At 46.4% G+C, this 24,146-nt stretch overlaps 1 protein-coding gene across 1 annotated transcript in view; it reads left to right on the top strand.

Annotated features, from left to right (window-relative positions):
- Cox10 (cytochrome c oxidase assembly factor heme A:farnesyltransferase COX10) overlaps positions 1–24,146 on the top strand; it is a 119,282-nt gene that overhangs the window by 89,433 nt on the left and 5,703 nt on the right. The window contains exon 6 of the mRNA XM_021177982.2: positions 15,589–15,821. Coding sequence (XP_021033641.1) covers positions 15,589–15,821 — 233 coding nt within the window. The remainder of the gene's footprint in view (positions 1–15,588; positions 15,822–24,146) is intronic.

Raw genomic sequence — 24,146 nt, forward strand, 5'->3', positions numbered from 1 at the left:
TGTACCAGTGTCCATAGCAGACAAACACAAAGCAAATCTCACATGGCAGAGTGCAGTTGTCTTCACTAGGGTTTCCATGGTTGTGATAAAACACCGTGACCTAAAGCAACTTTGGGAGAAAAGAGTTGATTTCATCCTACACCTCCAGGTCACACTCTCTCTGGAGCAAGTCAGGGCAGGAATTGCTGGGCCCTCCTGCACCAGTCATTAACCAGGACAGCCCTCCACAGACTTGCTCAACAGGCCAGTCTATGGGGGTATTTTCCCAACTAAGAGCTTCTCTTCACAAATGACTCTAGCTTCTGTGAAGTATATTAAAACTAGCCAGCACAGCGATGATGAACAGATCGACAAACAGATGGGCAGACAATAGAGAACAGAAATGTCTCCCAGACCACACAAATACAAAAGTCAGGACATTTTTGATTTCCTAACACTTCTGTTAAAGCAAGCACACATGACGTAGACTGCCAAGGCACTGAGGTCAGGAGTGAAGGATGCGTACACAAGCTTTAAGATTAGAGGAGGGCAGGCACACGGGATGGCAAAGCAGGTAAAGGAGCTTGCTACCAAGCATAATGACTTCAGCTCAGTCCCCTAGGCCCACTTGTTAGAAAGAGAGAACTGATTGCCACAAGTTCACCTCTGACCTCCACAAGCATGCTGTGGCGTGTACACAAACACATATAATAAATAATAAATGACAAGGATAGAAGTAAATGGAATTTTAAATGCTTTCAAAGGGACTAAGAAGAGTGCACCTTCAGACAGACGTGCCGAGTGCTCAGCAAAGATGGCTCTGCACACAATGGACAGGGTAAAGAAGATGGCGCATGCCAAGGAACAAGGAAGAGAATGCTCTGAGATGCAGTTAGCATAAACCATTCCAAGAACCGACTTAGATTCACCTGGGAAGCCAGAGGCAGTCACATGTGCGACACTGGGGCCAAGTTTCAGCTAAAACGGTCCCTCAGGAGGTGAAGATCACTAGAGGGGAAAAAATGGAGACATGTTACAAGTCCCAGAAGATGACCTCAATGACAGCTAGGAGCAGGAAGGGGGGGGGCTGAGTTTTTAGTGTTGAAGTCCCTGAAGTCCCCCTGTGTCTCTAACCAGGCTGATGCTAGGATGGCTGGCAGCTGCTTTCCAAGCCTCTGCCTGCTGTGTGGACTGCCTATCCTCCTCAGATGGACGATGCCCATCCCACCTCCCTGCCTCACCCCCATGACTCTGTCTGCTTCTTTTTTCTCCTTCTACAACCCTTGTTCACTAAGGAACAGTTGTTTCTCTCTGACATGGCCCTGCATCTACTTTTGTCAAGTCCTCCACTTTCAGGTAATTCCTAAGGCAGAGGAGCCAAGAAAGGTTAGAATGTAATCAGTCATTGAGAACTAGTGGATCTAGTGTGGAGCCCAGTCCTTTGACCACCACCAACCAAATGAACAATTCTTTAGCCCTTGGAGCTGGACCTACCTGAAGGCAGGAGGGAGTAGACAGGCGCCCTTCCTACCGCAGACCTCCTGCTGGCCTTCAGTGCTGAGCCACTGCGGCTTTGCAATCTCACTAGGCCATTCTCCAACTTGAGCGAGCACAGCCACTGTTCCCTAGACGTGTGTGGACATAATCCCACATGTCCTTTATGGATGACTTGAGGGGACTGTGAAGGGTAATGTAGAGTCTAATATGTTTCCCCTTAGGGCTGACCTACATAAACTGAATACATTTAGGGCTCGGCTCCACATGTTTCAAGATTAAAGGGTATCCAGCCTGAGACAGCCTTAGCAGCCCAGGCTGCTCGCTGGTCCTTATAATCGCTGCCTTCTGTACAGTTTGTTTACACGGGGGCAGGAGATGATGGTGGCTGTAATTGATAACTAAGGAATAGTAAGTTAATTCGCTTTTTTTAAATAATGAAAATATACTCTTTATATTTTAAACATAGAAATTTTCTTTATTTTTACTAGAGTTGAAAAGTGAAATAGAGCTAAAATAAAATCTAATGAGAACAAACTTACAAAATTATATTCTTTTTCTCACCTTCCCAAGACAAGTACAGAGGACAGTCCCCCCAGTTTTAATTACCTGCCAATAGCCTGTATACAATACCAGTTGCCGTCCATGGTGGTCCATATTGATGATCCTGGTAGTTATGAGGCTAAGAGGGGGGGGGATCACAAACTTGAAGGCAGGCCGGACTACGTATTGACTGTATTATAAAACACAAAGTATTTATGAAACACAAAAATATCAGTCACAGCTGTAGCTCAGTTGGCAGTCTGTACTCAGCATATGCCTGATCCTGTGTTTCCTGGCACCAGAAAAGCCACTTCCTTTGTTGTGCTGTTGTCACTTACAATTAAAAACAAAAAACAAAAAGCAATTTTTAATCTTACCCCATTTGAAAAACACTGCTTCCATTTCCTGCACTAGTGAAAGAAACAGTGTCCATATGTTAAGATGGGTGCCCGGACTCATCCTAAAACATACAGCCATGGTTCTTTGTCACTTGAGTGTGTATCCTGGACCGCCTTACAACAGCACAGGTAGTTAATGGAAACATCTTTACTGCTGGTTACCAGTGTCTTTCCTGCGGAAACACTTGACCCTGTGGCTTTCTGCTTTTCCTTCAACTCTGGGTCCTTTGTGGCAGGATGATTAATCAGGCTCTTCAGTGGCATGGGAGCCACCATATGACAGTGAGCATATCACTCAGGAAGGACCCAGATGCACGGGAGACCTCCTGGAGCCACAGAGCTCTTGGCTAAAGAGCTCTTGTATCTGCCTAGAAGGAAGTCTGCAGAGAAGTGCTCCAGGGGCTTGGTAATGGAGCTGTCTTAACCCTGCTGTCATCTGCAGGAGCATAGCCCTATTGGAGTCAGAGCACCGCAGCTGTTCTCCTGGGAACATGTGATCCCTGGCTTCAGACTGACCACTCCTATTGCCAATAGGGGTTTGTTATGTACAAAGTTAAGAGATGGTTTGCTTCTGAGGTTTCTGGGGCTCTGGTATCCTGCTGTTTGCATATTCTCACTAGATCTTTTCTTCCTACATCTTATGTTACACAACTGTCCAGTGTTGTTGAACTTTCCACGTGGTGAGGTTCCCATCTCCCTGCACATTATTCCTAATAGGATAAAATGGATTTAGTAGTCCAAAGATGCCTGGAGGAATGGTTTGACATGAAGAGTCCCAGAATATTTTCCCCAATCTTTACTTTAGTTACTTTAAGGATAAGAACAAGCAGTTGTGTACTATAAGGATAAGAACAAGCAGTTGCTCTTGAGGAGTTGTTGGGAGCACTAACTGGTTCTCCAGGCTCTGCCCAGCCCTGCTGAGAGCAGGTCATTCCACCAGACTCACCCAGAGGCTTCTCCCAGGACTTTCCAGCCATGCCACCCCTGGTCTCTTCTCTGGTTTAACACTTAAACAGGGTGTCTTCTAGATAGACACCTGCATGCTGTGTACAGTGGCTCTTCTGTTTGTCCTCTTTGGAGAGAGCACCCCCCCCCCTTAGTACTTGCTGCTTGCAGCTGACCTCCAGCCTCCTGGCCAGCTCAGCTCTCTCTGCATAGCACTGCACTGTGCTCTCTAATGCTAACCTTCTGCATCCCTCTCTCACTTAGATTCACGCATCCCCAAAGTGACCATCTCAGCCTTAGCCCTCCGGCTTCAGTTTAGTTCTCTCAAATCCAAAGCTTTGAGAAAAAACTCCACAGCCCAAGTGTGAGCTGGTAGCTCACCCCTGACCTGGATCCCTGAGGCAAAAGATAAACAAACTTGGCAGTTAAACATTAGAGATGGCAGGAGACAGAGGCTGCTGTGCCTAGGCAGCTTGTGCCTGACTTGAGCTGATGTTCATCTCCAACCCTGGGACCACAGGATGACTTTCAAGCTATAGTCCACCTCCCCTGCCTCAACACAGACTTACATGAAATCCTGTCTGAGCTCTATTCTTTATACTCAACCCCAAAGAGGATTCTTAAACATTGTAATAACTGCATTTGTTTTGCTTCAGCTACAGAGACCTGTCTCCCCCTATCCCCTTCCCTCTCCTCTCCTCCCCATCTCATAGGTCTTCCTCAGCATTGTTTCATTGTTCTGTCAGAGTTGAAGCTCTCTGTTTTCCTTGTTTTCTGAGAGTGCAGAGAGATATAGGCACCTATAATCTACTGTCTGCATCACCTTGAGGTTTTCCAGTTTGAATTCCCAATGTACCTCATATGGAGGTAGTTCAGTAATACCCCTGTCGTTGGTATGTCCAATTAAATTCATATTCTTAATATTATTATTTCTTTTAAATGTGTTAGAATTCTCACTTTTAATTCAACTCATCAAAAATGTATTGATTACCTGTGGTGATAACAGCACTGTGCATTTTGTTTGTGTCATGGTGAACGTTTTATAAAATGGACAGGAAAATTAGATGGGCAAAAGCTTCGCATACAGGGCTGGGCAGCCCCAAAGTTAAGTGAATTTAATAAATTGGCATGAACAAAGGCCTCTGAGAAGTAGAAGATACAGAAAAGGACAGCGTGGACACTGCTCGCCTCCTGACCAGGGCTGCTGAGCCTAACCTTCCTTCCTGTCATATTTTGGAAGGCATTTGTATTTTGATTACATCTCCCTTGAATTTTCCATTTTCCAGCTTGGTGATGCTGACAGAGAAATAATAGATGTCAACATTAGTTTTTCCAAGTTAATGGATCAGATGAGGGTAATCCATAATGCGTAAGCTTATGTGGGCTGTAAGCAGGAGAGATTGCCTGATAAGAGCTGAGCAGGAGGTTATTTGGGGAGGATAAATGGAAACCCTTCTAATCGGGTCAGCCATACCTGTCTTTAAAATGAATGATAAAGACTGAGTTTTAGAACGAAATGAATGGATTGTTTAGTTGGCATTACTAACTTAAAGAGCAGGGTTTAGCTTAAGTATTACAGGGACTTACAGAAGACATTTTTCAAATTTACTGAAGGTTTTACCAGTAAGCACTTAAGCAAATGTAAACATTGTGTAGGCTACAGGGGAGCTGTGTTAGTCACCACCCAGTCCTGCTGGTCTAGTGGACGAGGACCTAACAAGGCACAGGCCTGCACAGCTTCAAAGGCTTGTTATGATTAGTCTCTCAGTATGTGTATACTGCTAATGTAATAAGAACATAAACATTTGGTAAGTATAGAAATTTCTTTCTGTAATGTTAACCAGTGATTTGAAGTGGCAGGAAAAACAAATTTGTTCTCAACTTATTTGCAGAGGTGTTAATGTAGAGAAGATTGTTCTAGAATAAGATCGTTCAGTACCATGAGCCATGGAGTTGAGGAGTCAGCAAAGTCTTTGTACATCTCCTCATACTGAGGCATTGCTGAGGCTGAGCACACAGGGAGTCTCTCTCCCTGGTAGTCAGGAGAAAAGGACTGACTGTGAAGTACTCTATGCGTGATGGCTTCTTCAGGTCCCATGTCCCTACGTAATAGCTGTAAGATATCCCAATATTCTAAAAAATACTCACTTAAAGAGATAGCTGTTGTTTCTTAGGAACTTAGTCTATGTTTGCTTCTGGCTGTTGTTGTTTAACAGTAGTCAAGGTACACGTAGGCTGACGTTCCTCTTCTCAAGGCTGGACTGTACAAATACTGTGCCCACCGGTGAGTGCAAGTGTAGGCTTAGAGGTGGTCTGTTTTATGGTCTGTAGGAGTTCATTGGGCAGTGTTCTTAGATACAGAGAACATCAAGTTGAATGCTGTAGACTGACTACACTAAAGTATGGCCTGGGAGATGTACAGGCAGGATGGTGGACCCAATAAACACAAAGACCACAAAGGGCTACAAGAGCCCCACAACAGACGTGGAAGTTCCCCCTCTCACTGGTGGAAGTGTTCAGGAAGAGAAAGACAAGAGCCCCAAAACAGACATGGAGGTCCCCGTCCTGCTGGAAGATGAAGGTGAGGGGGAAATGTTCTTGGAAATTTTTCATTGCCCTTGTTATGCCGTTGCTTTTGTCTTCGGAACGTGCTGGGGATGGGCCAGGACTTCATGCAGGCTGTAAGGGAGGCATCTGTACACTGGCCTACACCTCCACTCTTGTCTATCTATGAGAAGTACAGGGAGCAGCATTCATAAAGTTAGCAGGCACTTGCTCTCCTACCTAGACCCAAGAAAACAAACAGTGGAGACCACAGAGCAAGTCCAGACTGTATGGGCCTGCTGTGCGTGCTTGCCTTAGCCACCAGCATTTAAAAATAGAACCTCACATCAAACCCTACCATGCGAGGCCAAGGTGATGCACCCCCACTTGTCTGCACAGCCTGGGCCACTCCTTTTCTTTCAAGTGAGCTCAAGGGCCTCCTGCGTTGGCAGCCTGCTTCCTGCTGTGTCTGTGTTTGTAAACACTGTCCCAGATTAAACTAAACGTGCAGATTGCTGGGGAAGAGGGGCAGGGAAGTGGACCTGTCTCGATCGGGCTTCACATGCCAGTTGGAGCACACACAGTTCCCGTCATCTCCAAACCCTCGGGGGTAGATGTCCTGCCTTCACTTTCTAAGTTGTGTTTATTAAAGCTACTAACACCTTGCAAAGACTCCCAAAATCCATTAGCTGTATTTTGCATAAGTGAATAAAGTCCTGTATTTAAAAGCTAAAGCGAGAGTTACAAAGTAGAAAAGAGAAAAGTGAGGGTCTCCTGTGCAGTAGGTACAGGCTGTTAGGTGAGAAGAATAGGTGTTTCAGTGGACAGCCCTGCCCAGATGCTTAAGAAGATTCAGAGATTGTACCTATGCTGGGGGACGGGGGATGGACAGATTTTCATAGATGGATCAAAGCATCTATGGTGGTTTGAATAACAGTGCCCCCCCCCCCCATAACGCTCAGAGATTTGAATGTTTTGTTCCCGGTTGGTGGACTATTTACCACAGATTAGGAGGTGTGGCCTTCTTGAAGGGGGTGTGCAAATGGGGGTGGGCTTTGAGGTTTCAAAAGCCCATGCATCAGTCCCAGTCTCACTTCCTGTCTTGTGATGGTGGCTCAGATATAAGTTCCCAGCTACTGCTCCCGAGCCATGCCCGCCTGCCTGCTGCCACACTTCCTGCCATGATGGTCAAGGACTCAGCCTCAGCAACTATAAACAAGCCCCAGGAAATGCTTCCGTTTATAAGTTGTTTTGACCATGGCATCTCTTCACAGCAATAGAACAGTAACTAAGACAACATTGGAATCACCCCAGACACACACACAGTCTTTCTACAAACATCTTTTCTGTGTAATTTAAGTGAGTTACTATGGCACCCTTGGAGGCTCGTTGACTGCTTCTTCCTGACTGAGGTTAGCTCAGAAATCTGCCATACCCTACAGACCTGGTCCTGGAAACCCGGCTGGGGTGACAAGGGAGTGAAGAACAGATAGAGACAGAGAGAGAGAGGCAAGCTGGGGTCTAGTGGGTGACACTCATGCATCCCCGCACAGGAGAGGCTTAGTGAGGTCTGTGGGGCGCAGTCTTAGGCTGCAGTCATGGAAGAGGAAGCTGTGCCTGGTAGTTTGAGCGCACACTGGTCATCATGAGTACACAGTCATCCTTGGACCAGCCACGGCCTTGCCACGTCTCTGATCCATAACAGGGAAGGCACGGCCATGTGGGACCACACATTCACTCGGAACAGAGCATCTTCACCAGCTCTCCATTGAGCTCAGCCTAAAGCAGGCAGGGCTCACTGACTTCTCTCGTACAGTCTGATTTAAACAGCGGATCCCTCGTATCTTCCTCCTGCATTTGTAAGAGTCTTCTGGTTGCTTTTTAAAAAAAAAACTCCTTTAGTACAAGCAGATGTACTGTTTTCTTCTTTCAAAAAAGATTTTTCATATAACACTATCTTTATTGTCCTTAGTATAATCAATAATAAATAAAAACATTTGCTATTTGTTTCATTTCTTGCATTCCTCTTAAATATGGTGTAAAATTTAGTCTTTTAAAATTGGTTTTATGCCTTCATTGTCCTTAAGTTGTGAGATGATGCCAGTGTCCTGCGTCTTTGTCATATCATAGCTTGAGACTTACACAGACTACCTAATAAGAGTCTATGGAGACCTTTTCAGAACAGTTATCTGTAAAGACATTCCCCAAAAACTCATTTCAAAGCTCAAGTGCGGGATTTATACAGGAAATTAAAATTAAATTGGCTTGATTTGATGAAGGTTTAAATTTTTCTTTTGTTTTTGAAGAAAGGAGATTTTATTTTGTGATTTAAAGGTCATTTATTCAGGAAGAATGGGCAAGAAGTATGAGATTAATTTTTGTATAGGCCAAAATTACCTGTGGAGCCGGTCATAATACAAAGCTTGATTTAATGCAGTGCTTCCTGGACCCCCAACACACTGCTTACACAGAATGGCCCAATTTCCCCAGGAAGTTATTTAAAAGGCAAGTAATTTAAATTACATTTATTAAGTACAATGAATAGACAAATTAAAGCTTGCTTTTCTCCTTGTTTCCAATATCTCTAGAAAATTCTCCTTTAGTATATCTATGTCAAGACTATTATTGAACAAACAAAGCGATGTCCCATTGTAAGGGACATGTATGGATCAACCCCCACTCCTGGTCTGTCAGTTCCTCTTCTGTGGTAGCCTTGGGCAGGAAAGGCAGTAGAGAGAGTCGTAATTTAAAATGTAATTGAGTTTGCGCGTGAATTTTGAAGTAAATCACTAGCCCTCATCATGGCGGGGAACCTCTTTGCATGAGTGGATGAGTGTGAAGACGCACTCTCAAGCCTCGCATGCACCCACCCTGCTGTACATGCAACACTCTCAAACCACTTGCAGTGAGTGACTATATTTCTGCAGACATTTGGACACTTATTCTCATACCCACTTTATATTCATTGCTAATATTTCCCGTACAAATGCATTCCAGCCAGAACCATTCAGAGTCCCTTTTGTCTCTGATCCTACTGGGTGGACACTGTCACAGCTGCTGTGGTAGAGGGCTAGAAACACCAACAGTTTTTAAAGATCAGTCAGGTTTTATCTATTGCTAGTTCATGTTTTATTTGATAGAACAAAATTAAATTTTTATACGAATTGTTACTACAAATACATACATGCATGCATACATACATGCATGCATACATACATACATACACACATATAAATTCTTAAGTACGCTTCAACATAAACCAGGGATAGAATAACTCTGCAATTTTAAAAGTTCCTACCTATATCCAGCTCTGCTTAAAGGCTCCTCCATGTTTAAATACAGCTTTCTCATTGCATGTGTTCTCTCATGCAGCTGATCTTACAGTGATAGCCCATGGGACTTTTGTCTGTGTCTGTGTGTTTAATGTCTCTCTTCCTTTCTAAATAAAACGTCCCTATTTTTCTGTCTGCTCTGTTGCCAAGCAGCGCAGTGATTGACGGTCCAGGCAGTGAGAGGTACGGATGAATGAGTGAACAAACAAGTGAAGGCCCTGTACGGTTAGCGAGTGCACTGTGTTCCGTAAGAGGGCCCGTGAAGTGTTCCCCATGTACCTGAGAACTCTGCACAGGCAGCAGAGCTGGGCACAGCAGACCTACTCCTGCCCTGTGCTCTTGCTATTGGAGCTTTTGACCTGAGTTGAGCTAAGCTCCAATAACAACAGTGAAATAGCCCTAACATACACACCACATCTTTCTGTTGAGGAAACAAGGACCATAAGAGGTTAAATACCAGGGCCTGAACTAGACTCACAGTGCCTGCATCCAGGCCAGTGTGGTTAGTCAGGAAAGCAAATAATAATAATAAAATTAAAAGACTGTAAAATAGTTCTGTTATAGGATATTCAGCAGGCACTAGAGCGGAAGCAGTAAATGAAGCTCAGGGCTCTCCAGCCCCAGAGTTATACTTTTAATGGTGCACACACTTGAGGCTGGATGACTAAGTCAGTCCCTCTAAGGGGAGTCAGGGAAGTCAAGGGGCACACTGTTTCTCTGCCAGCAACTGCTGCCGCTAGGTCATAACCCCATGTTCTTTCCGCTGGAACAGGTCAGAAGGCACACATTGATTGATAGGCACTTTACGTGGGTGACCTGGCCTGGCCAGCCACAGTGTGCGAGTGGCTCCTGTAGGCCCAGAAAGTATACTTTTACCATGTAAGTGCCAACATTGTGTTGGCAGTGGGATGACATAGTTTGTGACCTGTAGCAAGCCTGTTTGGGGTCCTACCTGGTTCCCAGGTAATGCAGCTGCGGCCACACCCAGAACTACTGTGGGGTGGGTGGATGCAGAATCCTGTCCCCTGGCTCTAGGCACAAGGAACCCCAAGGAATCCTGCAGAGCCTGCTGGCAGCCAGATACAGTGCTCACATGGATATGAACAGCTGTAGAATTAAAGGATATGAAGAGCAAAACCATAGTAGGGAGGTACAAAGGAGAGTTTTTAATGCAGAACTGAGTAACAGAAAGAGAGTGGTTCCACATCCTGTGTCAGCTCTGTCTTCATGTTGGAGGCACTTGCAGAACCTTCAAGGTGGAGGTGTAGATGGCCTTGCTGAGCAGTCACTCAGTAGTGTGATGGGGAAGGTGTGCAGAGTGGCTGGCCTGAAGTCACAAGGGTTGCTGCCTTCAGACTGTGAGACTTTACTCTCGATTTGTAAGCAGAGTCGAGTTCTGTTTAACAAGACGAGAAAGGGACACTCTTTCCAAATGAAAAATAGGTATCTATTGAAACTGTCAAGTTTTGGTCCGGGTTCCCACTCAGTGACACTGCATTCAGCTCACTGCCTGTGGCCCTTGCTGGTCCCTATCACCACACACAGCTAAAAATGCCAAACTTCTACAGCTTTAATAGCGCCCTGGTATTGTCACTGCCCAGGTAAACTGGACTTTAAAACATAGCCCAGTCTCTATTTGCTGTATTCTCTCTTCCTGGAAGCACTGTCCTTGCCTGCTTCTTCCTCCACATTTTCAGAGATCACTGCTTCCTTTAGCACTGAATATCACATTGGATAGTTGATTTTTAATTTCTAGATTACATTTATATATGTAGTGGTGGATGCACACTTGCATGCTTGCACGTGTGAGTGAATGGTGGTGCGTGTGAAATCAGAGAACAATTTTCAAGAGTTGTTTCTTTCAAGAGAGCTGGGGTTAAAGTCAGGTCAAGAGACTTTGAGACAGCCCTTACCCACTTAGCTGTCACACAGGTCCTTCTCTGCCACTTTGCCCTTCATCTGTCACTGAGTCTCAGATTAAATGTTCACGTCCAGTCAGATATGGCAATACAGGCCTTTAATCCCAGCAATGCTGACCCAGGAAATGAGAGAGTGGATCTGCAGGGGTGTTTCATCAGTGTGTCCCAAGGCCAGTTGGAAAACTCTGGATTCAATTCATGAACCAGTCTGTAATCCCAAGCCTAGGCCCACCTGCCAAGTTACTTTACTTGTGTTGAGTCTCACCAGAAAAATTAAGAGATACTATAATCTCTCAAATTTACTTTGTTGATGTGAATGATTGTTGTTTGTTTGTTTGTTTTATGGGGAGGGGATGCTGTGGTTGTTTAGAGACATGATAGTGTTTTGCATCTATCCTGTTAGCAAGTTTTGGGTTGGTTTGGTCTGATTTTCAGTGCCCTGTCTACAGTGTTAATGTAGATTATGGACGTGTATTTACTTTTAAAGTAACTATAGCACAGGAAAAGGCCAGAGAGACGTACACCATATCCGTCTCTGAATAATTCAGAATTTTTTATGTTTTATTTTTATAGTTGCAAATTTTGTGACTTGAAATGTATATTACCTTTACAATAAGAATCTTGGCAAAAATGGAATACAACAGGAAAATTAGCCTGTTGATGCTATGAAGTTTTCCATTTGGGGTGCGCTCTCCTGGTGCTGAGCTTCGCATAGCATGCTGGGTAGTATCTTCATTCTTGTTTGCACACCCCATCAGCCTATTTGGTTTTCATTCATGCCCCTAAGCATATTGATTTAAATGCCAAAATCAAGCCTCATGGTTTTTTGTGTTTCCAACACAGGTCAAAAACTAAACTTCCACCCAAATTGCCTATCTCAATAAATTAAATTCATGTGTGCTTTTCTGAAAGGGCTTTTCATAGCACTAACGCCCTGGTCCCAACTGCTTCCCTGGCCCTTGGCGACGGGAACAACCCTCTTCTTCTTCCTTTTTTTTTTTTTTTTTTTTAAACACAAGGGCCAATTCAGGAAAAATAAATATGTTTATGAACTACATTTTTTCCCACCCAAAATAAAAGTAGCCTTTGGAACCCCGTGTATGGGAAGACCTGTTCTTATAACCTGGGAGCTCCCCTCTTGGAAGAACAAGAGTTGGAATGTTTACACTGGCTTTAGCTAGTCTCTCTTCTGGGCATGGGGAGATAGCGCCATGCAGCTTCCTAATCCTTCATCTGGAGGTTTCCATTGCATGCTGTGCTACCAAGTCATCTGGCTCCAGGTCAGCCATGCTGTGACCACCTGAGAGAACTGTGTCAGGAATGAAGTGAGGAGAAAGGCCAAGGGGGAAGTGGCAAAGGTGCACATCCAGCTCAGAACCACACTCCAGCTAGAGCTTCTCTTTATTGTTTTTTAAATGGGATATTTTCTTTATTTACATTTCAAATGTCATCTCCTTTCCTGTTTCTCCTTCCTCCCGGAACACCCACCACCACCATCCTCCCTCCCCCTGCTTCTATGAGGGTGTTCCTCCACCCACTCCCACCTCCACACCTTCAGTTCCCCTACACTGGGGCATCTATCAACCAAGGACCAAGGACCTCTCCTCCCATTGATGCCTGACAAGGCCATCCTCTGCAAGGCATGCAGCTGGAGCCCTGTGTACTCCTTTGTTGGTGGTTTAATCCCTGGGAGCTCTTGGGGGACTGGTTGGTTGATATTGTTGTTCTTCCTGTGGGGTTGCAATCCCCTTCAACTCCTTTGGTCCTTTCTCTAACTCCTCTATTGTGGACCCCACGCTCAACCCAATGGTTGGTCTCTGTATTTGTAAGGCTCTGATAGGGCCTCTCAGGAGACAGCCATATGAGGCTGCTTTCAGCATGCACTTCTTGGAATCCACCGTAGAGCTTCTCTTTAGTGATGGTGCTCACAGCAGGATCTCCTGGGGAAGTAGGGTGTGTGGAGTAGGAAGACAGTGAAATTTAACAAAAAATGGGGTGATGGGGAGGGGTGTGCATGGCTTGGGACTGACAACAGAGAGGTGAAGGGCAGAGCTGGAAAGATGACTCAGTGCTGAAGACCCCAGTTCAGTTCCAAATGGTAGTTCACATCCATCGCCATTCCCAGGGGGTATGACCCTCTGGCCTCTTAAAGCACAAGGCCCATACACACATCGTGTACATGCCTTGTAGGCAAACATTCACACACATAAATAAAAATAAATACTAAACCAATAAAAGAGATTGGGAAGGGAAGTGGGTAAAGGCAGAAATATGCAGAGTGTATCTGTGAGAACAAGGGCAGCCTGTTTCCCTGAACCCAGAGGAGGAGTGTTCTGAAATATAATGTGATATAATGCAGCGGGGGCGGGGGCAGGGGGCAAGGGGAGAATAAGAGTACCTGGCAGAACCACACCATGCGAAGGACTTAGTATAAAGAGGATTTATTGTGGGGAACGAGAATGGGGACCTAGGAAAGGGGTAGAAGCAGAAAAGGACTGCGAAGGAGAGAGGCCTGCTGTGAGCGGGAAGGAACAGAGGGAGTAGAAGTGGGGCTGGGGTATGGAGCTGTCCTTTTCATTAGCTGCCGGCCACCTGACTCACACCTGGGGGCAGGGAGGGATGATGCAAACCTAGAGGAGCCTAGTGGAAATCTCCCTTAACCAGCAAAGAGGGTGTTAATCCCAGTGTTTGTCACTGCTGGAGATCTGCCCTGGAGTAAAACTAGGATTCCCAGACAGGTGAGTAGTTAGTTCAGGGTCACACAAGACACAGGCTAGAGGTCACCTCTAGCAGCTGCTGTGAGTCACCACCGCGCTCTTGCAATGGTCTGACCAGTATGTTTTCAGGGCCTTTCCCAGCAGGAGCAGAAATAACAGGTCACAGAAAGAATTGCCAGGGTGGGAGTGATGGAGACAGGGTGGGATAGAAGAAAAGACCAAGGGTGCCTGAGTCCATCAGAATTCATTGGCCGTGAGTTCCAAAGAGGTGGTGGGACAGATGGGTGCAGTTGCACTCAGGTCTTAGCAGTAGCCATGGTCATCCTGTCACCTTGTGACGACCACATGTCCCCATGTGTTCCCTCTTTCCTCAGAACTCCCATTCTGCTCTGTTCCACCTTCCAGGCAGGGCAGACCACAGCCCCCAGTGGAAAGAGGGCCAGCTAAATGAGAGTCAGAGTGGAATTTTTTACCTAGTGCCCCCGCACAATGGATTTGGTGTCACATGACACTTGAGCTGCTGGGCCCTCCTGCATCTCCGCTCACACTCCTTTGGAGCTGGTGGAGGCTGATTCTAACTGGGCCTCCTTCTTTAAGTTAGTCCTTCTTAGGGAGCCCAACTCACAATCCAGAGTACCTCTCAGTGGAGGAAGCACACCACAGCCCTGACAACAGAGGGGTGTTACTTCAAGAGATTGCCCCCCCCTTGGAGAACTGACATCACTAGAACTAAAACCCATTAGAAACTGCTAATGACTACAACTTGTCATGAAGCATTTTGTGGAACCTGTAATTGAGTGGGTACCAGGACATTGTAAATATGATTTTCTTGGGAGGTGAACTGTGGCTTTTGCAAAGAAAGCACAGGCTTAAGTAACCTACATTGATTCCCTTAAAAAAAAAAGTGTGGGGCTGGTGAGATGGCTCAGTGGGTAAGAGCACCCGAATGCTCTTCCGAAGGTCCAGAGTTCAAATCCCAGCAACCACATGGTGGCTCACAACCATCCATAACGTAATCTGACTCCCTCTTCTGGAGTGTCTGAAGACAGCGACAGTGTACTTACATATAATAAATAAATAAAAAAAAAAAAAAAAAAAAAAAAAAGTGTGTATAAACAGGAACCAGGAGGTCACACTTATTTAGACTGAAAAAGTCTTTCACATTGTAGAGTAGTCTTTTTACATACCTAGCCCTCGTGACCTCTTGTTGACAGTCATATCCACAAACCAAGTTACATCATTGGCAGTGTGAACCAGCCTCCTGGTGTTGACTCTTGTAACAGGACTGTAGGGCCTTAAGCCTATAATTTGCTGGTGATGTATCATGCAGATTCTCTAGGGCAGACATTGATGTTTGCTGTTCCTGCTTTGGTGACACTTTAAAGTGCAAACAAATGAGTAGAATGGCTTCCGAAAGGGTTCCTGTTTTTGTCCAGAACTTGCATTATTGTTTGCATCTGTCCTTTATTTAAAAGTAGCCCTGTCTAAGCCTTCATGTCAGCTCTAGAAGAGAGGAGTCCAGGGGACCTGCAGATGGGAAGGATTGCAAGGGGCTCCGCCTCCCACCTGAGCTTCTTTACAGTCTCAGGAAGACTCTCCATGAGCTTCCCATCATCCTCCCTGGATGTGAAGATGCTGGCTCCGCCTCAGTGCACACTTTGAGCTGCAGGCCAGAGCTAAGTGGAATGTCTTCACAATGTCCTCTGCTCTCTTCTAGCCCATTGCTAGCCGTGTCTTTTGCCACCTGCTGTGCTGTGCCAGGAGTGGCCCTTCTGACCTGGGGAGTGAATCCACTCACAGGGGCCTTGGGGGTCTTCAACATTTTCCTGTATACCTGTTGTTACACACCACTGAAGAGGATCAGCATCACCAATACCTGGGTTGGAGCCGTGGTTGGAGCCATCCCTCCTGTCATGGGCTGGACGGCCGCCACTGGAAGCCTTGATGCTGGTGAGTGTCTCCTGGTGCAACAGTGGCCTTTGTCAACAGACAGGGTCATCAGTGCCAGGTGTGAGAGCTCCCGAGTCTTCCAAGTGAACCCGTCACCTACCAGTCAAAGACTCTGTAACACTTGGGGCAGGTCCATTTTAGTCTCTTGACTCTTAAGGCAAAAGTGTTGATGGGGCAGTCCTGAGCTGAAGGGGTCCCATGTCATCTTAGCATGGGAGACATAGGGAAGGCCTAAGAGAGAACAGGAGGCAATGCTGTCTCCACCGGACTGCAGATAGAGGGAGGAAAGGCCCTCAAACGAGTGATGAAATCGGAACACGAGGAGCTGCTGATTTGCTTGGGGAGGCCCAGTCCATTGGGAACTTCCGTCTCCTGTTAAAGCCATGTCACATAGCTGACAAGCCTCCTTCCTGCCCTGGGACAGGCGCATTTTCCCTTGTGAGAGGACAGATTATCTTCATTAACTCCTCGTTTACTTTTTCATGATTGGCTTAAATCATTCATGCTGCCTACAGGAGAACCATCCAGTGGCTCTGCACATTGGTAGTGTGTCACAGCTGGATTTGTGGGGTGAAAATAGCTCATTTCCCATCTGTGAGGGAAGCTCCACAGTCTGATTAGTCAAGTAGTTGGTGTTTTGACCGACACGTAGGAAGGAAGTGGTGAGGTTTCCTGCAATATCTGTAAGTACACATTTTCCACATGAGGGATCAAAAGGCAGTGGCCACACACCGTTGCCCTGTGAGCCACACTTCTGAAACTTTATAAAAGCTCATACACTCTGATTTGGCAGACGCACAAATGCCATTACACCTTTGCCATGCTCGTCTCCTCGAATGGTTTTAATATCCTGTAAGTGGTGGGTTTTAATGAATATACAAATACAGCATTCTAAAGCTTGTGTGCTCCTTTGCTCTGTGATAAACTAAGCTCCAGCCTCAGCCCCGTGGGAGGCAGCAGCAGCAAAGGGCTTCAGAGCAAGATGTGAGCCCTCTTTGCTGCTGACCTTGGACCTGAACTTGGCCCCTCTGGCAGCCTCCTGACCTGCCACTTGGAGCTAATAATCGTCTCCTTGTAGAGTGGTTCTGAGGACAGAGGGGTGGTCACTGTAGGTAACTTAGATAAGGAAGAAACTTATTTTGTACAATTACAGAAGCTGGGACATTCAAAGTTTAAAACTCAACAGCTAGGCTATTAGATAAAGGCATTTGCCACCAAGCCTAATGACCTGAGTTCAGTCTCTGAGAGCCACATGGTAGAAGGAGAGGATCAGCTTGAGCAAGTTGTCCTTTTACCTCCAAGTGTGCACACACCACACACATAGACTAAATAGATGTTTATGTTTTTAATCTTAAAGAACCCTGCATCCAGTAAGGGCCCAAGACTGTCAGTGCATAGTGGAAGAACAACAACAAAAGACAGTGAACACTGATGTGTTTTATAAAATCAAAATGTATTTTATAGAGCCAAGGATATGTTTTTTAAGGGTTTGACTCAGTGGACCCATGCTAAGGCACCACCACCCCCAGGTACTAGCCATTTGAGAAGGGATTAGAGACAGAGAAAGAAAGGGGACAGAGAGAGAGAAAGAGACAGAGAGAAAGGGAGAGGGAGAGAGAAAAAGAGGAGGAGGAAGAAGAGGAGGAGGAGGAGAGAAAGAAGGAAGACAGAAGAAGAGAAGAGGCAGCGACGGCAGCAGTAGCTGACCAGGAACACGTGAGAAATGGGGGAAGGGGAGAGAGGGAGAAAGGTGGCACAAAGAGAAGAGTGGGGGGGGGGAGCCAAACAGTCCCTTTTGTAGCAAGCCAGGCCTACATGGCTGTTGCTAGGTAACTGTTGGGCCTGTTGGGCAGAACTAGAAGGAATGCCAACAAACAAAACACTCAACTTGATATCAGACTCAGTCACAAGCCCTTGTGTAACTGGTATTGTCTTTGTGTGAGAATGGGCCATGGTGCTCCCTAGACTGTAGGCTTCCAGCCCATCCTTTGTGGAGTCACATTGGTCTGTGAAGTGTTCTGGACCGTGGTGTGGCTCAGCTTGCAGTAGCTGCTGCTGCTGCTGCTGTTGTTGCTGCTGCTGTTCCAAGTCCTTCCTTATGGTATGAGCTGACTCAGTGGGGAAAGGCAGGACATTCAGTTCCCTGGCTGTTGTTTGGAAGACTGGGATCCTCCCCGTGGCCCCCAAGCTTAGCAGAAACAGTGCTAGGACTTCTTCTAGTGAAGTCTCTCCTGGGGAACAAGGAGAAGCATCCATTTGGCACCCCTGGATGAGGTAGACTCTGAGTCTTCACTCTGCTTTAGCAGTTCATGCGGAGAGCCTTCCGTATATACCACTAGCCCTCCCTCCCCTTCCACTTGGTGCATGTGCTGGCTAATGGCTTACAACTTAACAGGCACTATAGCCATCTTGGGGGAGGGAACCTCAACTGGGCTTCCATCAAATTGCCTATAGGCAACTCTGTGGGACATTTTATTGATTAATGATTGTGGGAGGGTCCAGCTCAGTGTGAATGCAGAGTCTGTGCCGGTAGTCTAGATTTTATAAGAAAGTAGGCTGAGCGGACCATGGAGAGCAAGCCAATAAGTATTCCTCCATGGCCTTTGCTGTAGTTCCTGCCTCCAGGTTCCTGCTTGCTTGACTTCTCTCGGTGACAGGCTAGTACCTGCAAGTATAAGATGAAGTAAACCTTCTCCTCTACAAGGTGGGTTTGATTATACAGTTCATCAGAGCAAGAGAAGGCAAACTAGGACAGAGCACTCACCCTGACTTCACTCATCACACTCGACCACCACCCACTTCAACCATCTGTGTACCCCTAAACTCTGACCCCTCACAGTAATTTCCTGGACACTGAGGTACAGACCATGAAAGAAAGTGCATGGCTGCCTAGGTTCCGTATTGTTCCTCACTCCTAGTTCCTCAGTGAGGTAGGCCCACCTAGGAAGAGGAAACAATGGCACAGGTGAAGACAGTCTAGTCCAGGACCATGGAAAACTCACAACTGTTCTGTAGCATCCTACCCTAGGGGCTGGCTCTCTTTACACTCCCAGAAATGTCCTTGTGATGACTGGAGACATGATATATGTAGATTTCTGTTGCCTCCTCAAAGGCCAGACAGGAAACATTTGTAAAAGTCCCCCCTTTAAAGTATGTGTGCAGGAAGGAACACTGTTTTGTGGAAGGCCAGACTAGACCTAGCTACACTGCTAACAAAGGTGTTTAGAATGACTATTTTTAAAGGGTGAGAAGATGGGTCAATGAGTTGAGGACGAGTGCTCTCCAGATCCCAGCACCTACATAAGAAGACAGGCATGGCTGTGTGTGCTTGTAACCCTACCTCTGGGTGGTAGAACCTGAAGAATCTGATCGCTGGAGATGGCTGCCTGTCACCTTAGCTCCAGGCTCAGTGAGAAACCCGGCCTCAAGGGACTAAACCAGAGCAGGACAACTGACATCTTCTTCTGGCCTCTGTACACACATGTGCAACTGGACACACACATATGTAGTATCAAAAATGTAAATAAATTGGTTATATATATATATATATATATATATATATATATATATATATACACACACACATACATAGAAATAGATTAAGTTTGACATAGTCTTTCTGTAACCCGAATTTTAATTGTATACAGACATGTTAAGTGACACGTGGCAGAGGGGCCAGGCATGCCTTGTTAGCAGATGATGAGTACCCAGTTGTCTGGAAAGAGACATCCATTATCAGCTTGAACAGAACCTGGTATGAAACAGAGGATTTCTGAAACCAGCAGGAGACATTTCCTTGTAGGCATCCACATTGACTTCTGTTCTGTGTCTTGGAATTTTCTGCCCCTCCAGCTCAGTGGGCTGGGGCAGGGGGAGCACAAACTTGAGGCGAACCTTAGTAAACACTTTGAAAAAGAAAACTGTATCGCATACCTAACCCTTGGGGAGGGGCGCAGAAAAGGTAGCGCTAGCTCCGTGTGGGAAGGTTCATGGCCTGCATCCTACAGAGCCAGGCTGAGAATGAACAAACCGTGAGTAGCCGTCTGCATTTGCAGGGAACAAAATCTAAGAGAGTATGTTACAGGTACTTACTGCTGGCATTTTAGGACCTAAGTTGAGTGTAATTTAATACAATTTAGTCATCTTATAAAACTGTCCCATTCAGGAGGGTAGCTATGAACCATAGGTAGCTATTTAATTTTTAAATGAAATAAATGTAAATTTCCTCAATCCCACTAGCCATCGTTCAGGTGTCCAGAGCCACATTTGGTTCGCAGCTGCCATCCTGGCAGCACAGAGCAAAACCTTTGAAAATTGAGCGGGGTTAGATAAAATGGGTCATTGGAAACACGTCCTTGAGAGGCCCAGGGCCTCAGTGAGCAACGCCTCTGCCACGTGCCTGCTGCCCTGTGTACTGCCTGTTCAGGGTCCAAAGTGACTGGACAGACTGACTACCATCTGAATTGTGGACTGCGGTGAACCTTTACTGATCATCAGTGTCTGTCAGATCAGGTTCCTGCCATAGAAAGTTCATCAGAAAGTTCCACCTGAAGGCAAACACTCTTTCTAACGCTCTCTCCACCTCTTGGTGCGTGTGCCCTTTTAACAGTGCTGATTCACAGGCTCAGAGCCCATCCATTTGTCCCAGAGTACTTACTGGGCTTTCATGTGGCTCTGGTAATGTCTAAGAATGCCACATCAGTAAGTTCCCAGGTGCTGCTAATGCCCCTAGTACAGGAACCACACTCCTCAAATTCACAAAGACTAAAGATCCTCAAAGTCTAAAGAGCCCCAGCCTTAGGGTACCTCGGAAGTTCCTAGAGAGTGGGACTGATATTTGTTCAAACTGTATGGACAGTATCATGTGTACTGTCTACAGAGGTCGGCGACCACCAGGGTTCTTGTGGTGGTCTTGGAGGACATGGATGGATGGAAAGAGCTTTTCTGAGAGGAAAAAAATGGCAAAGCCTTTCCTTTCTTCTGTAGTATCTCCAGACCACTTAACCTTTGAGCCTTTAGAGAAGTCCAACGTAGCAGTCTTTGCAACACCTACTGAACAGAGCGTGACAGCAAGAGGGAGAATCGGGAGGTCAATCTTGTGCGTATTGAATTAAGGAAGCAGGAGCAGCTGGGAGACTGCTTACTCCGCTGCTCACTCAGACCAGGCACCAGTTTTACCCTCTTAACAAACTAACGCCCATAGTCACTTCACTGTGCAGGTGTTAAGGCCCTACTGTGTGCTTGGCTTTGAGAGATACAAAACTAACTAAAACTCACCCCTGACCTCATGCAAACCATGCCTGAGCTTCTAGGAGAGGCAGACAGACATTGCTAAGCCTCAGCTTAGGGTCCCACAAGACTTTAGAGGCCAGTTGACTCTTGAAGAAATGTGAGCCTGTTAGTTGAGAACCAGAGAGATGATGCTGTGTGGGCCCGAGACTGGGCTGGGCCCATAGTGACACCTGCAGAGAAATTGATTGTGCAGTAAAAGGTGGTAAAGACCCATGATGCCGGGCGTACTGGCTCACGCCTTTAATCCCAGCACTCGGAAGGCAGAGGCAGGTGGATTTCTGAGTTTGAGGCCAGCCTGGTCTACAAAGTGAGTTCCAGGACAGCCAGGGCTACACAGAGAAACCCTGTCTCAAAAAACCAAAACCAAAACCAAAAAAAAAAAAAAAAAGAAAAGATGGTAAAGACCCATGACGATTGTTCCAGTAAAGTCTGGAGTACTGGGCTGGTTGACAGGGATATACAGTGGTTCTCCTGTGAGTTTGCAGAGCCTGCCTTCACTGTGGTCTCAGTCTCACATGCCTTCCTTCTCTCACCACCCACCCACACCCTCTGCATCACACCCCCTGCTCTTCTTTCTTACAAGACTTCCTATCCTAGGCCTTCCCTTCATCCTCCCTGGTCATTGTTTTAGTGAAGCATCAGTCCGATCACCCTTTGAAGGAGCAACTTGTTAACTCCAACAAATTGGGGGTAGGCAGACGCTGTTTGAAGGGCGGCAGATTGACTAAGTATTCTCCATTCCTTTCCCCCGTCCCCATCTCCCCCATCCCTACCCTAGAAACTAGTGCCCACATAAGCCAGCACCAACATTGTAGTGGCCCTGACCATGTCTCCCTCTGCAGAAAACTAGTTGGGCTCAGTAGTTAGAGGTCAGGACTGGAGAGGAAGCCGCTTACCAGCATGTGTGTAAGTCCTGTGGCCTATGGCCCTTCCTGTAGAGAGGAGTGTATAAAAAAGACAGTGGCTGTGAGGAGCCTGTGTGTCCCAGTAATCCATGGTTGAAAGGGCAGAAGCACTCTATGTCCCTTGTTGGCATGGATTGGTCTGTAGCGTCTGTACTAGCCACAGGGCTGGATGATGCCCTCCACAGGCCACTGGGCAATGAAGTGTTTCCCTGGCCTGCACTCTCCTGCAAGTACAAAGCCATGGAGGGAATATATCCCATAGGATTCTGAGTCTTTTCCCACAACTACTTTGATCCCCCCCTCCCCTTTGTTTCCGATGGTGGAAAAGAATTTGTGTTGAGGGTGCTCTGGTTGAGAAGGCCCTGGCAGCTTCAGATCTGCCTGGGCTGGGCTGTTGTCCATCACAGGACAAGTGAGGTGGGATTTGGGGGTGATGAAGAGGATTAAGCACATTAGCAGGCGAGAATCGTGAAAGCTAAACAAATGTCAGTTGTTCTTGATACTTGCTATTTTATAGCTGCATGGAGGACTGGAAACCACTCAGCTCTCTCCCAGCCGCACAGCCAAAGGCTTTGTTTGTGGCTGTCATATCAAGGCGGTCAGGGTGCAGCAGCCAACTGCTTCTGAGTGCTGGGGGGGGGGGGGGCTATGGGGGTGCCTGCCTTTTACAAAGCCCTTCTGTCTTCAGAGTGAGCCAATACGATGGGATTTTACCTGTCCCCACTTTCCTCGGCTTCAGATGTGGCCTTTTCCTTCCACTACCTAATCATCCCGCCTTTATTTTATTAATTTTTTTAGAGCAGAAACGTTAAAAATGCTCTGTGGCTCCATAGAACTCAGGAAAGCCGTCTCCAGCTGCTGACCGGGCTAACCTGCAGCCTCAGGAGCTGAAGCACTTGTTTTGGGGAGCAGTGATGGCAATGGCAGAAGTGACCTGCTGGGACCCCAGTGAAGAATTCCCTTGGGGGCCTGGCCAGATAAGTGGCTGGCAGCTGACATTGCAGCCCCAGTCAGCGGCCTGGAGCCATACCCATTAGGCCTCTCAGCGCTGTTTCTCTCCTGAGACTGTCTATCTGAGGCTTGCTCCCTTCCTCTTTCCCTCCCCCTCTCCAAAGCCACATCCCTGCATCACCTCATTCTTAGAGATGCTGGGATTCTGTGTTGTCATTTCCTAAGTCTAGAGAAAGCCCTTGTTTTAAGTCTTCGTTGAGCCTCCTTCATGGTGAAGATGGTAAGAGTCTTTTAGAGTTGATTGTTACTCTGGTTTGTAATTCAGGTGCTGTGTGGTAAACATTAATTATGTCAACCAGCATTGAGTTACAAATGAGGACTCAGAAATGGGCTCTTATCAGGGGTGACACTTGGCAGATGGATGGCTTTAGTAACAAAAAAAAAAGAGTGAGTTGTTTAACCTCCACTGGTAAACTGCAAACCCTAACTGCTTTCCACGGTTTACCTCCTGTAGACCCAGATGAGAGAAGAGAGCCAGAGGGCATTCCTTCACTCATTTATCCCACAAATATTTATGGAAGGCTTACTGAATACCCAGCCCTGTGGAACTCAAGCATTTGAAAAGATTTCCTTTAAAACCCTGCCTCCACTTGACTCAGACAGACTCAATAGTGTCTGTTCCTGAGATGTTACCTTAACTGGCCTGGAGCAAGACTTAACTAAGATAAACAGTATCTCTTTTTCCTTCTTTTGTGGGGTTGGTAGGGGGTAGGACAGGACAGAGTCTCACTGTACAGACCAACCTGGCCTTGGACTTAACAGAAATCTGCCTGCCTCTCTCCTGAGTGCTGGAATTAAAGACCCATACCACCACAACCACCAATAAACCCTATCTTTGTAATTCAAAGACAAAATAAAGTAAGTCTGACTTTTATGGAAATATTAGCAAAGGCTATTTAGAACCCTATGTTTTACCCAGCGTCGACATCAGAACAGAAAAGGTCTGTGAAAGAAAGTGGCTGTACATGTGTTGCTGGTAGTATAATTGCAGACAAGCTGCATTTTGTTCAGTTCTCACTGGTCTCACTGCCGGCTGGAACTGGTTCTAGCATCAAGGGTGCCAAGCCAGTGCCTCCTGGGTGAGGTGATAGAGCAGGCCTTGGCTAGACAGCCTCAG

Source organism: Mus caroli, unplaced genomic scaffold (assembly GCF_978045245.1).
Source record: "Mus caroli unplaced genomic scaffold, Mus_caroli_1 scaffold_13, whole genome shotgun sequence".
Lineage (NCBI taxonomy): Eukaryota > Metazoa > Chordata > Mammalia > Rodentia > Muridae > Mus > Mus caroli.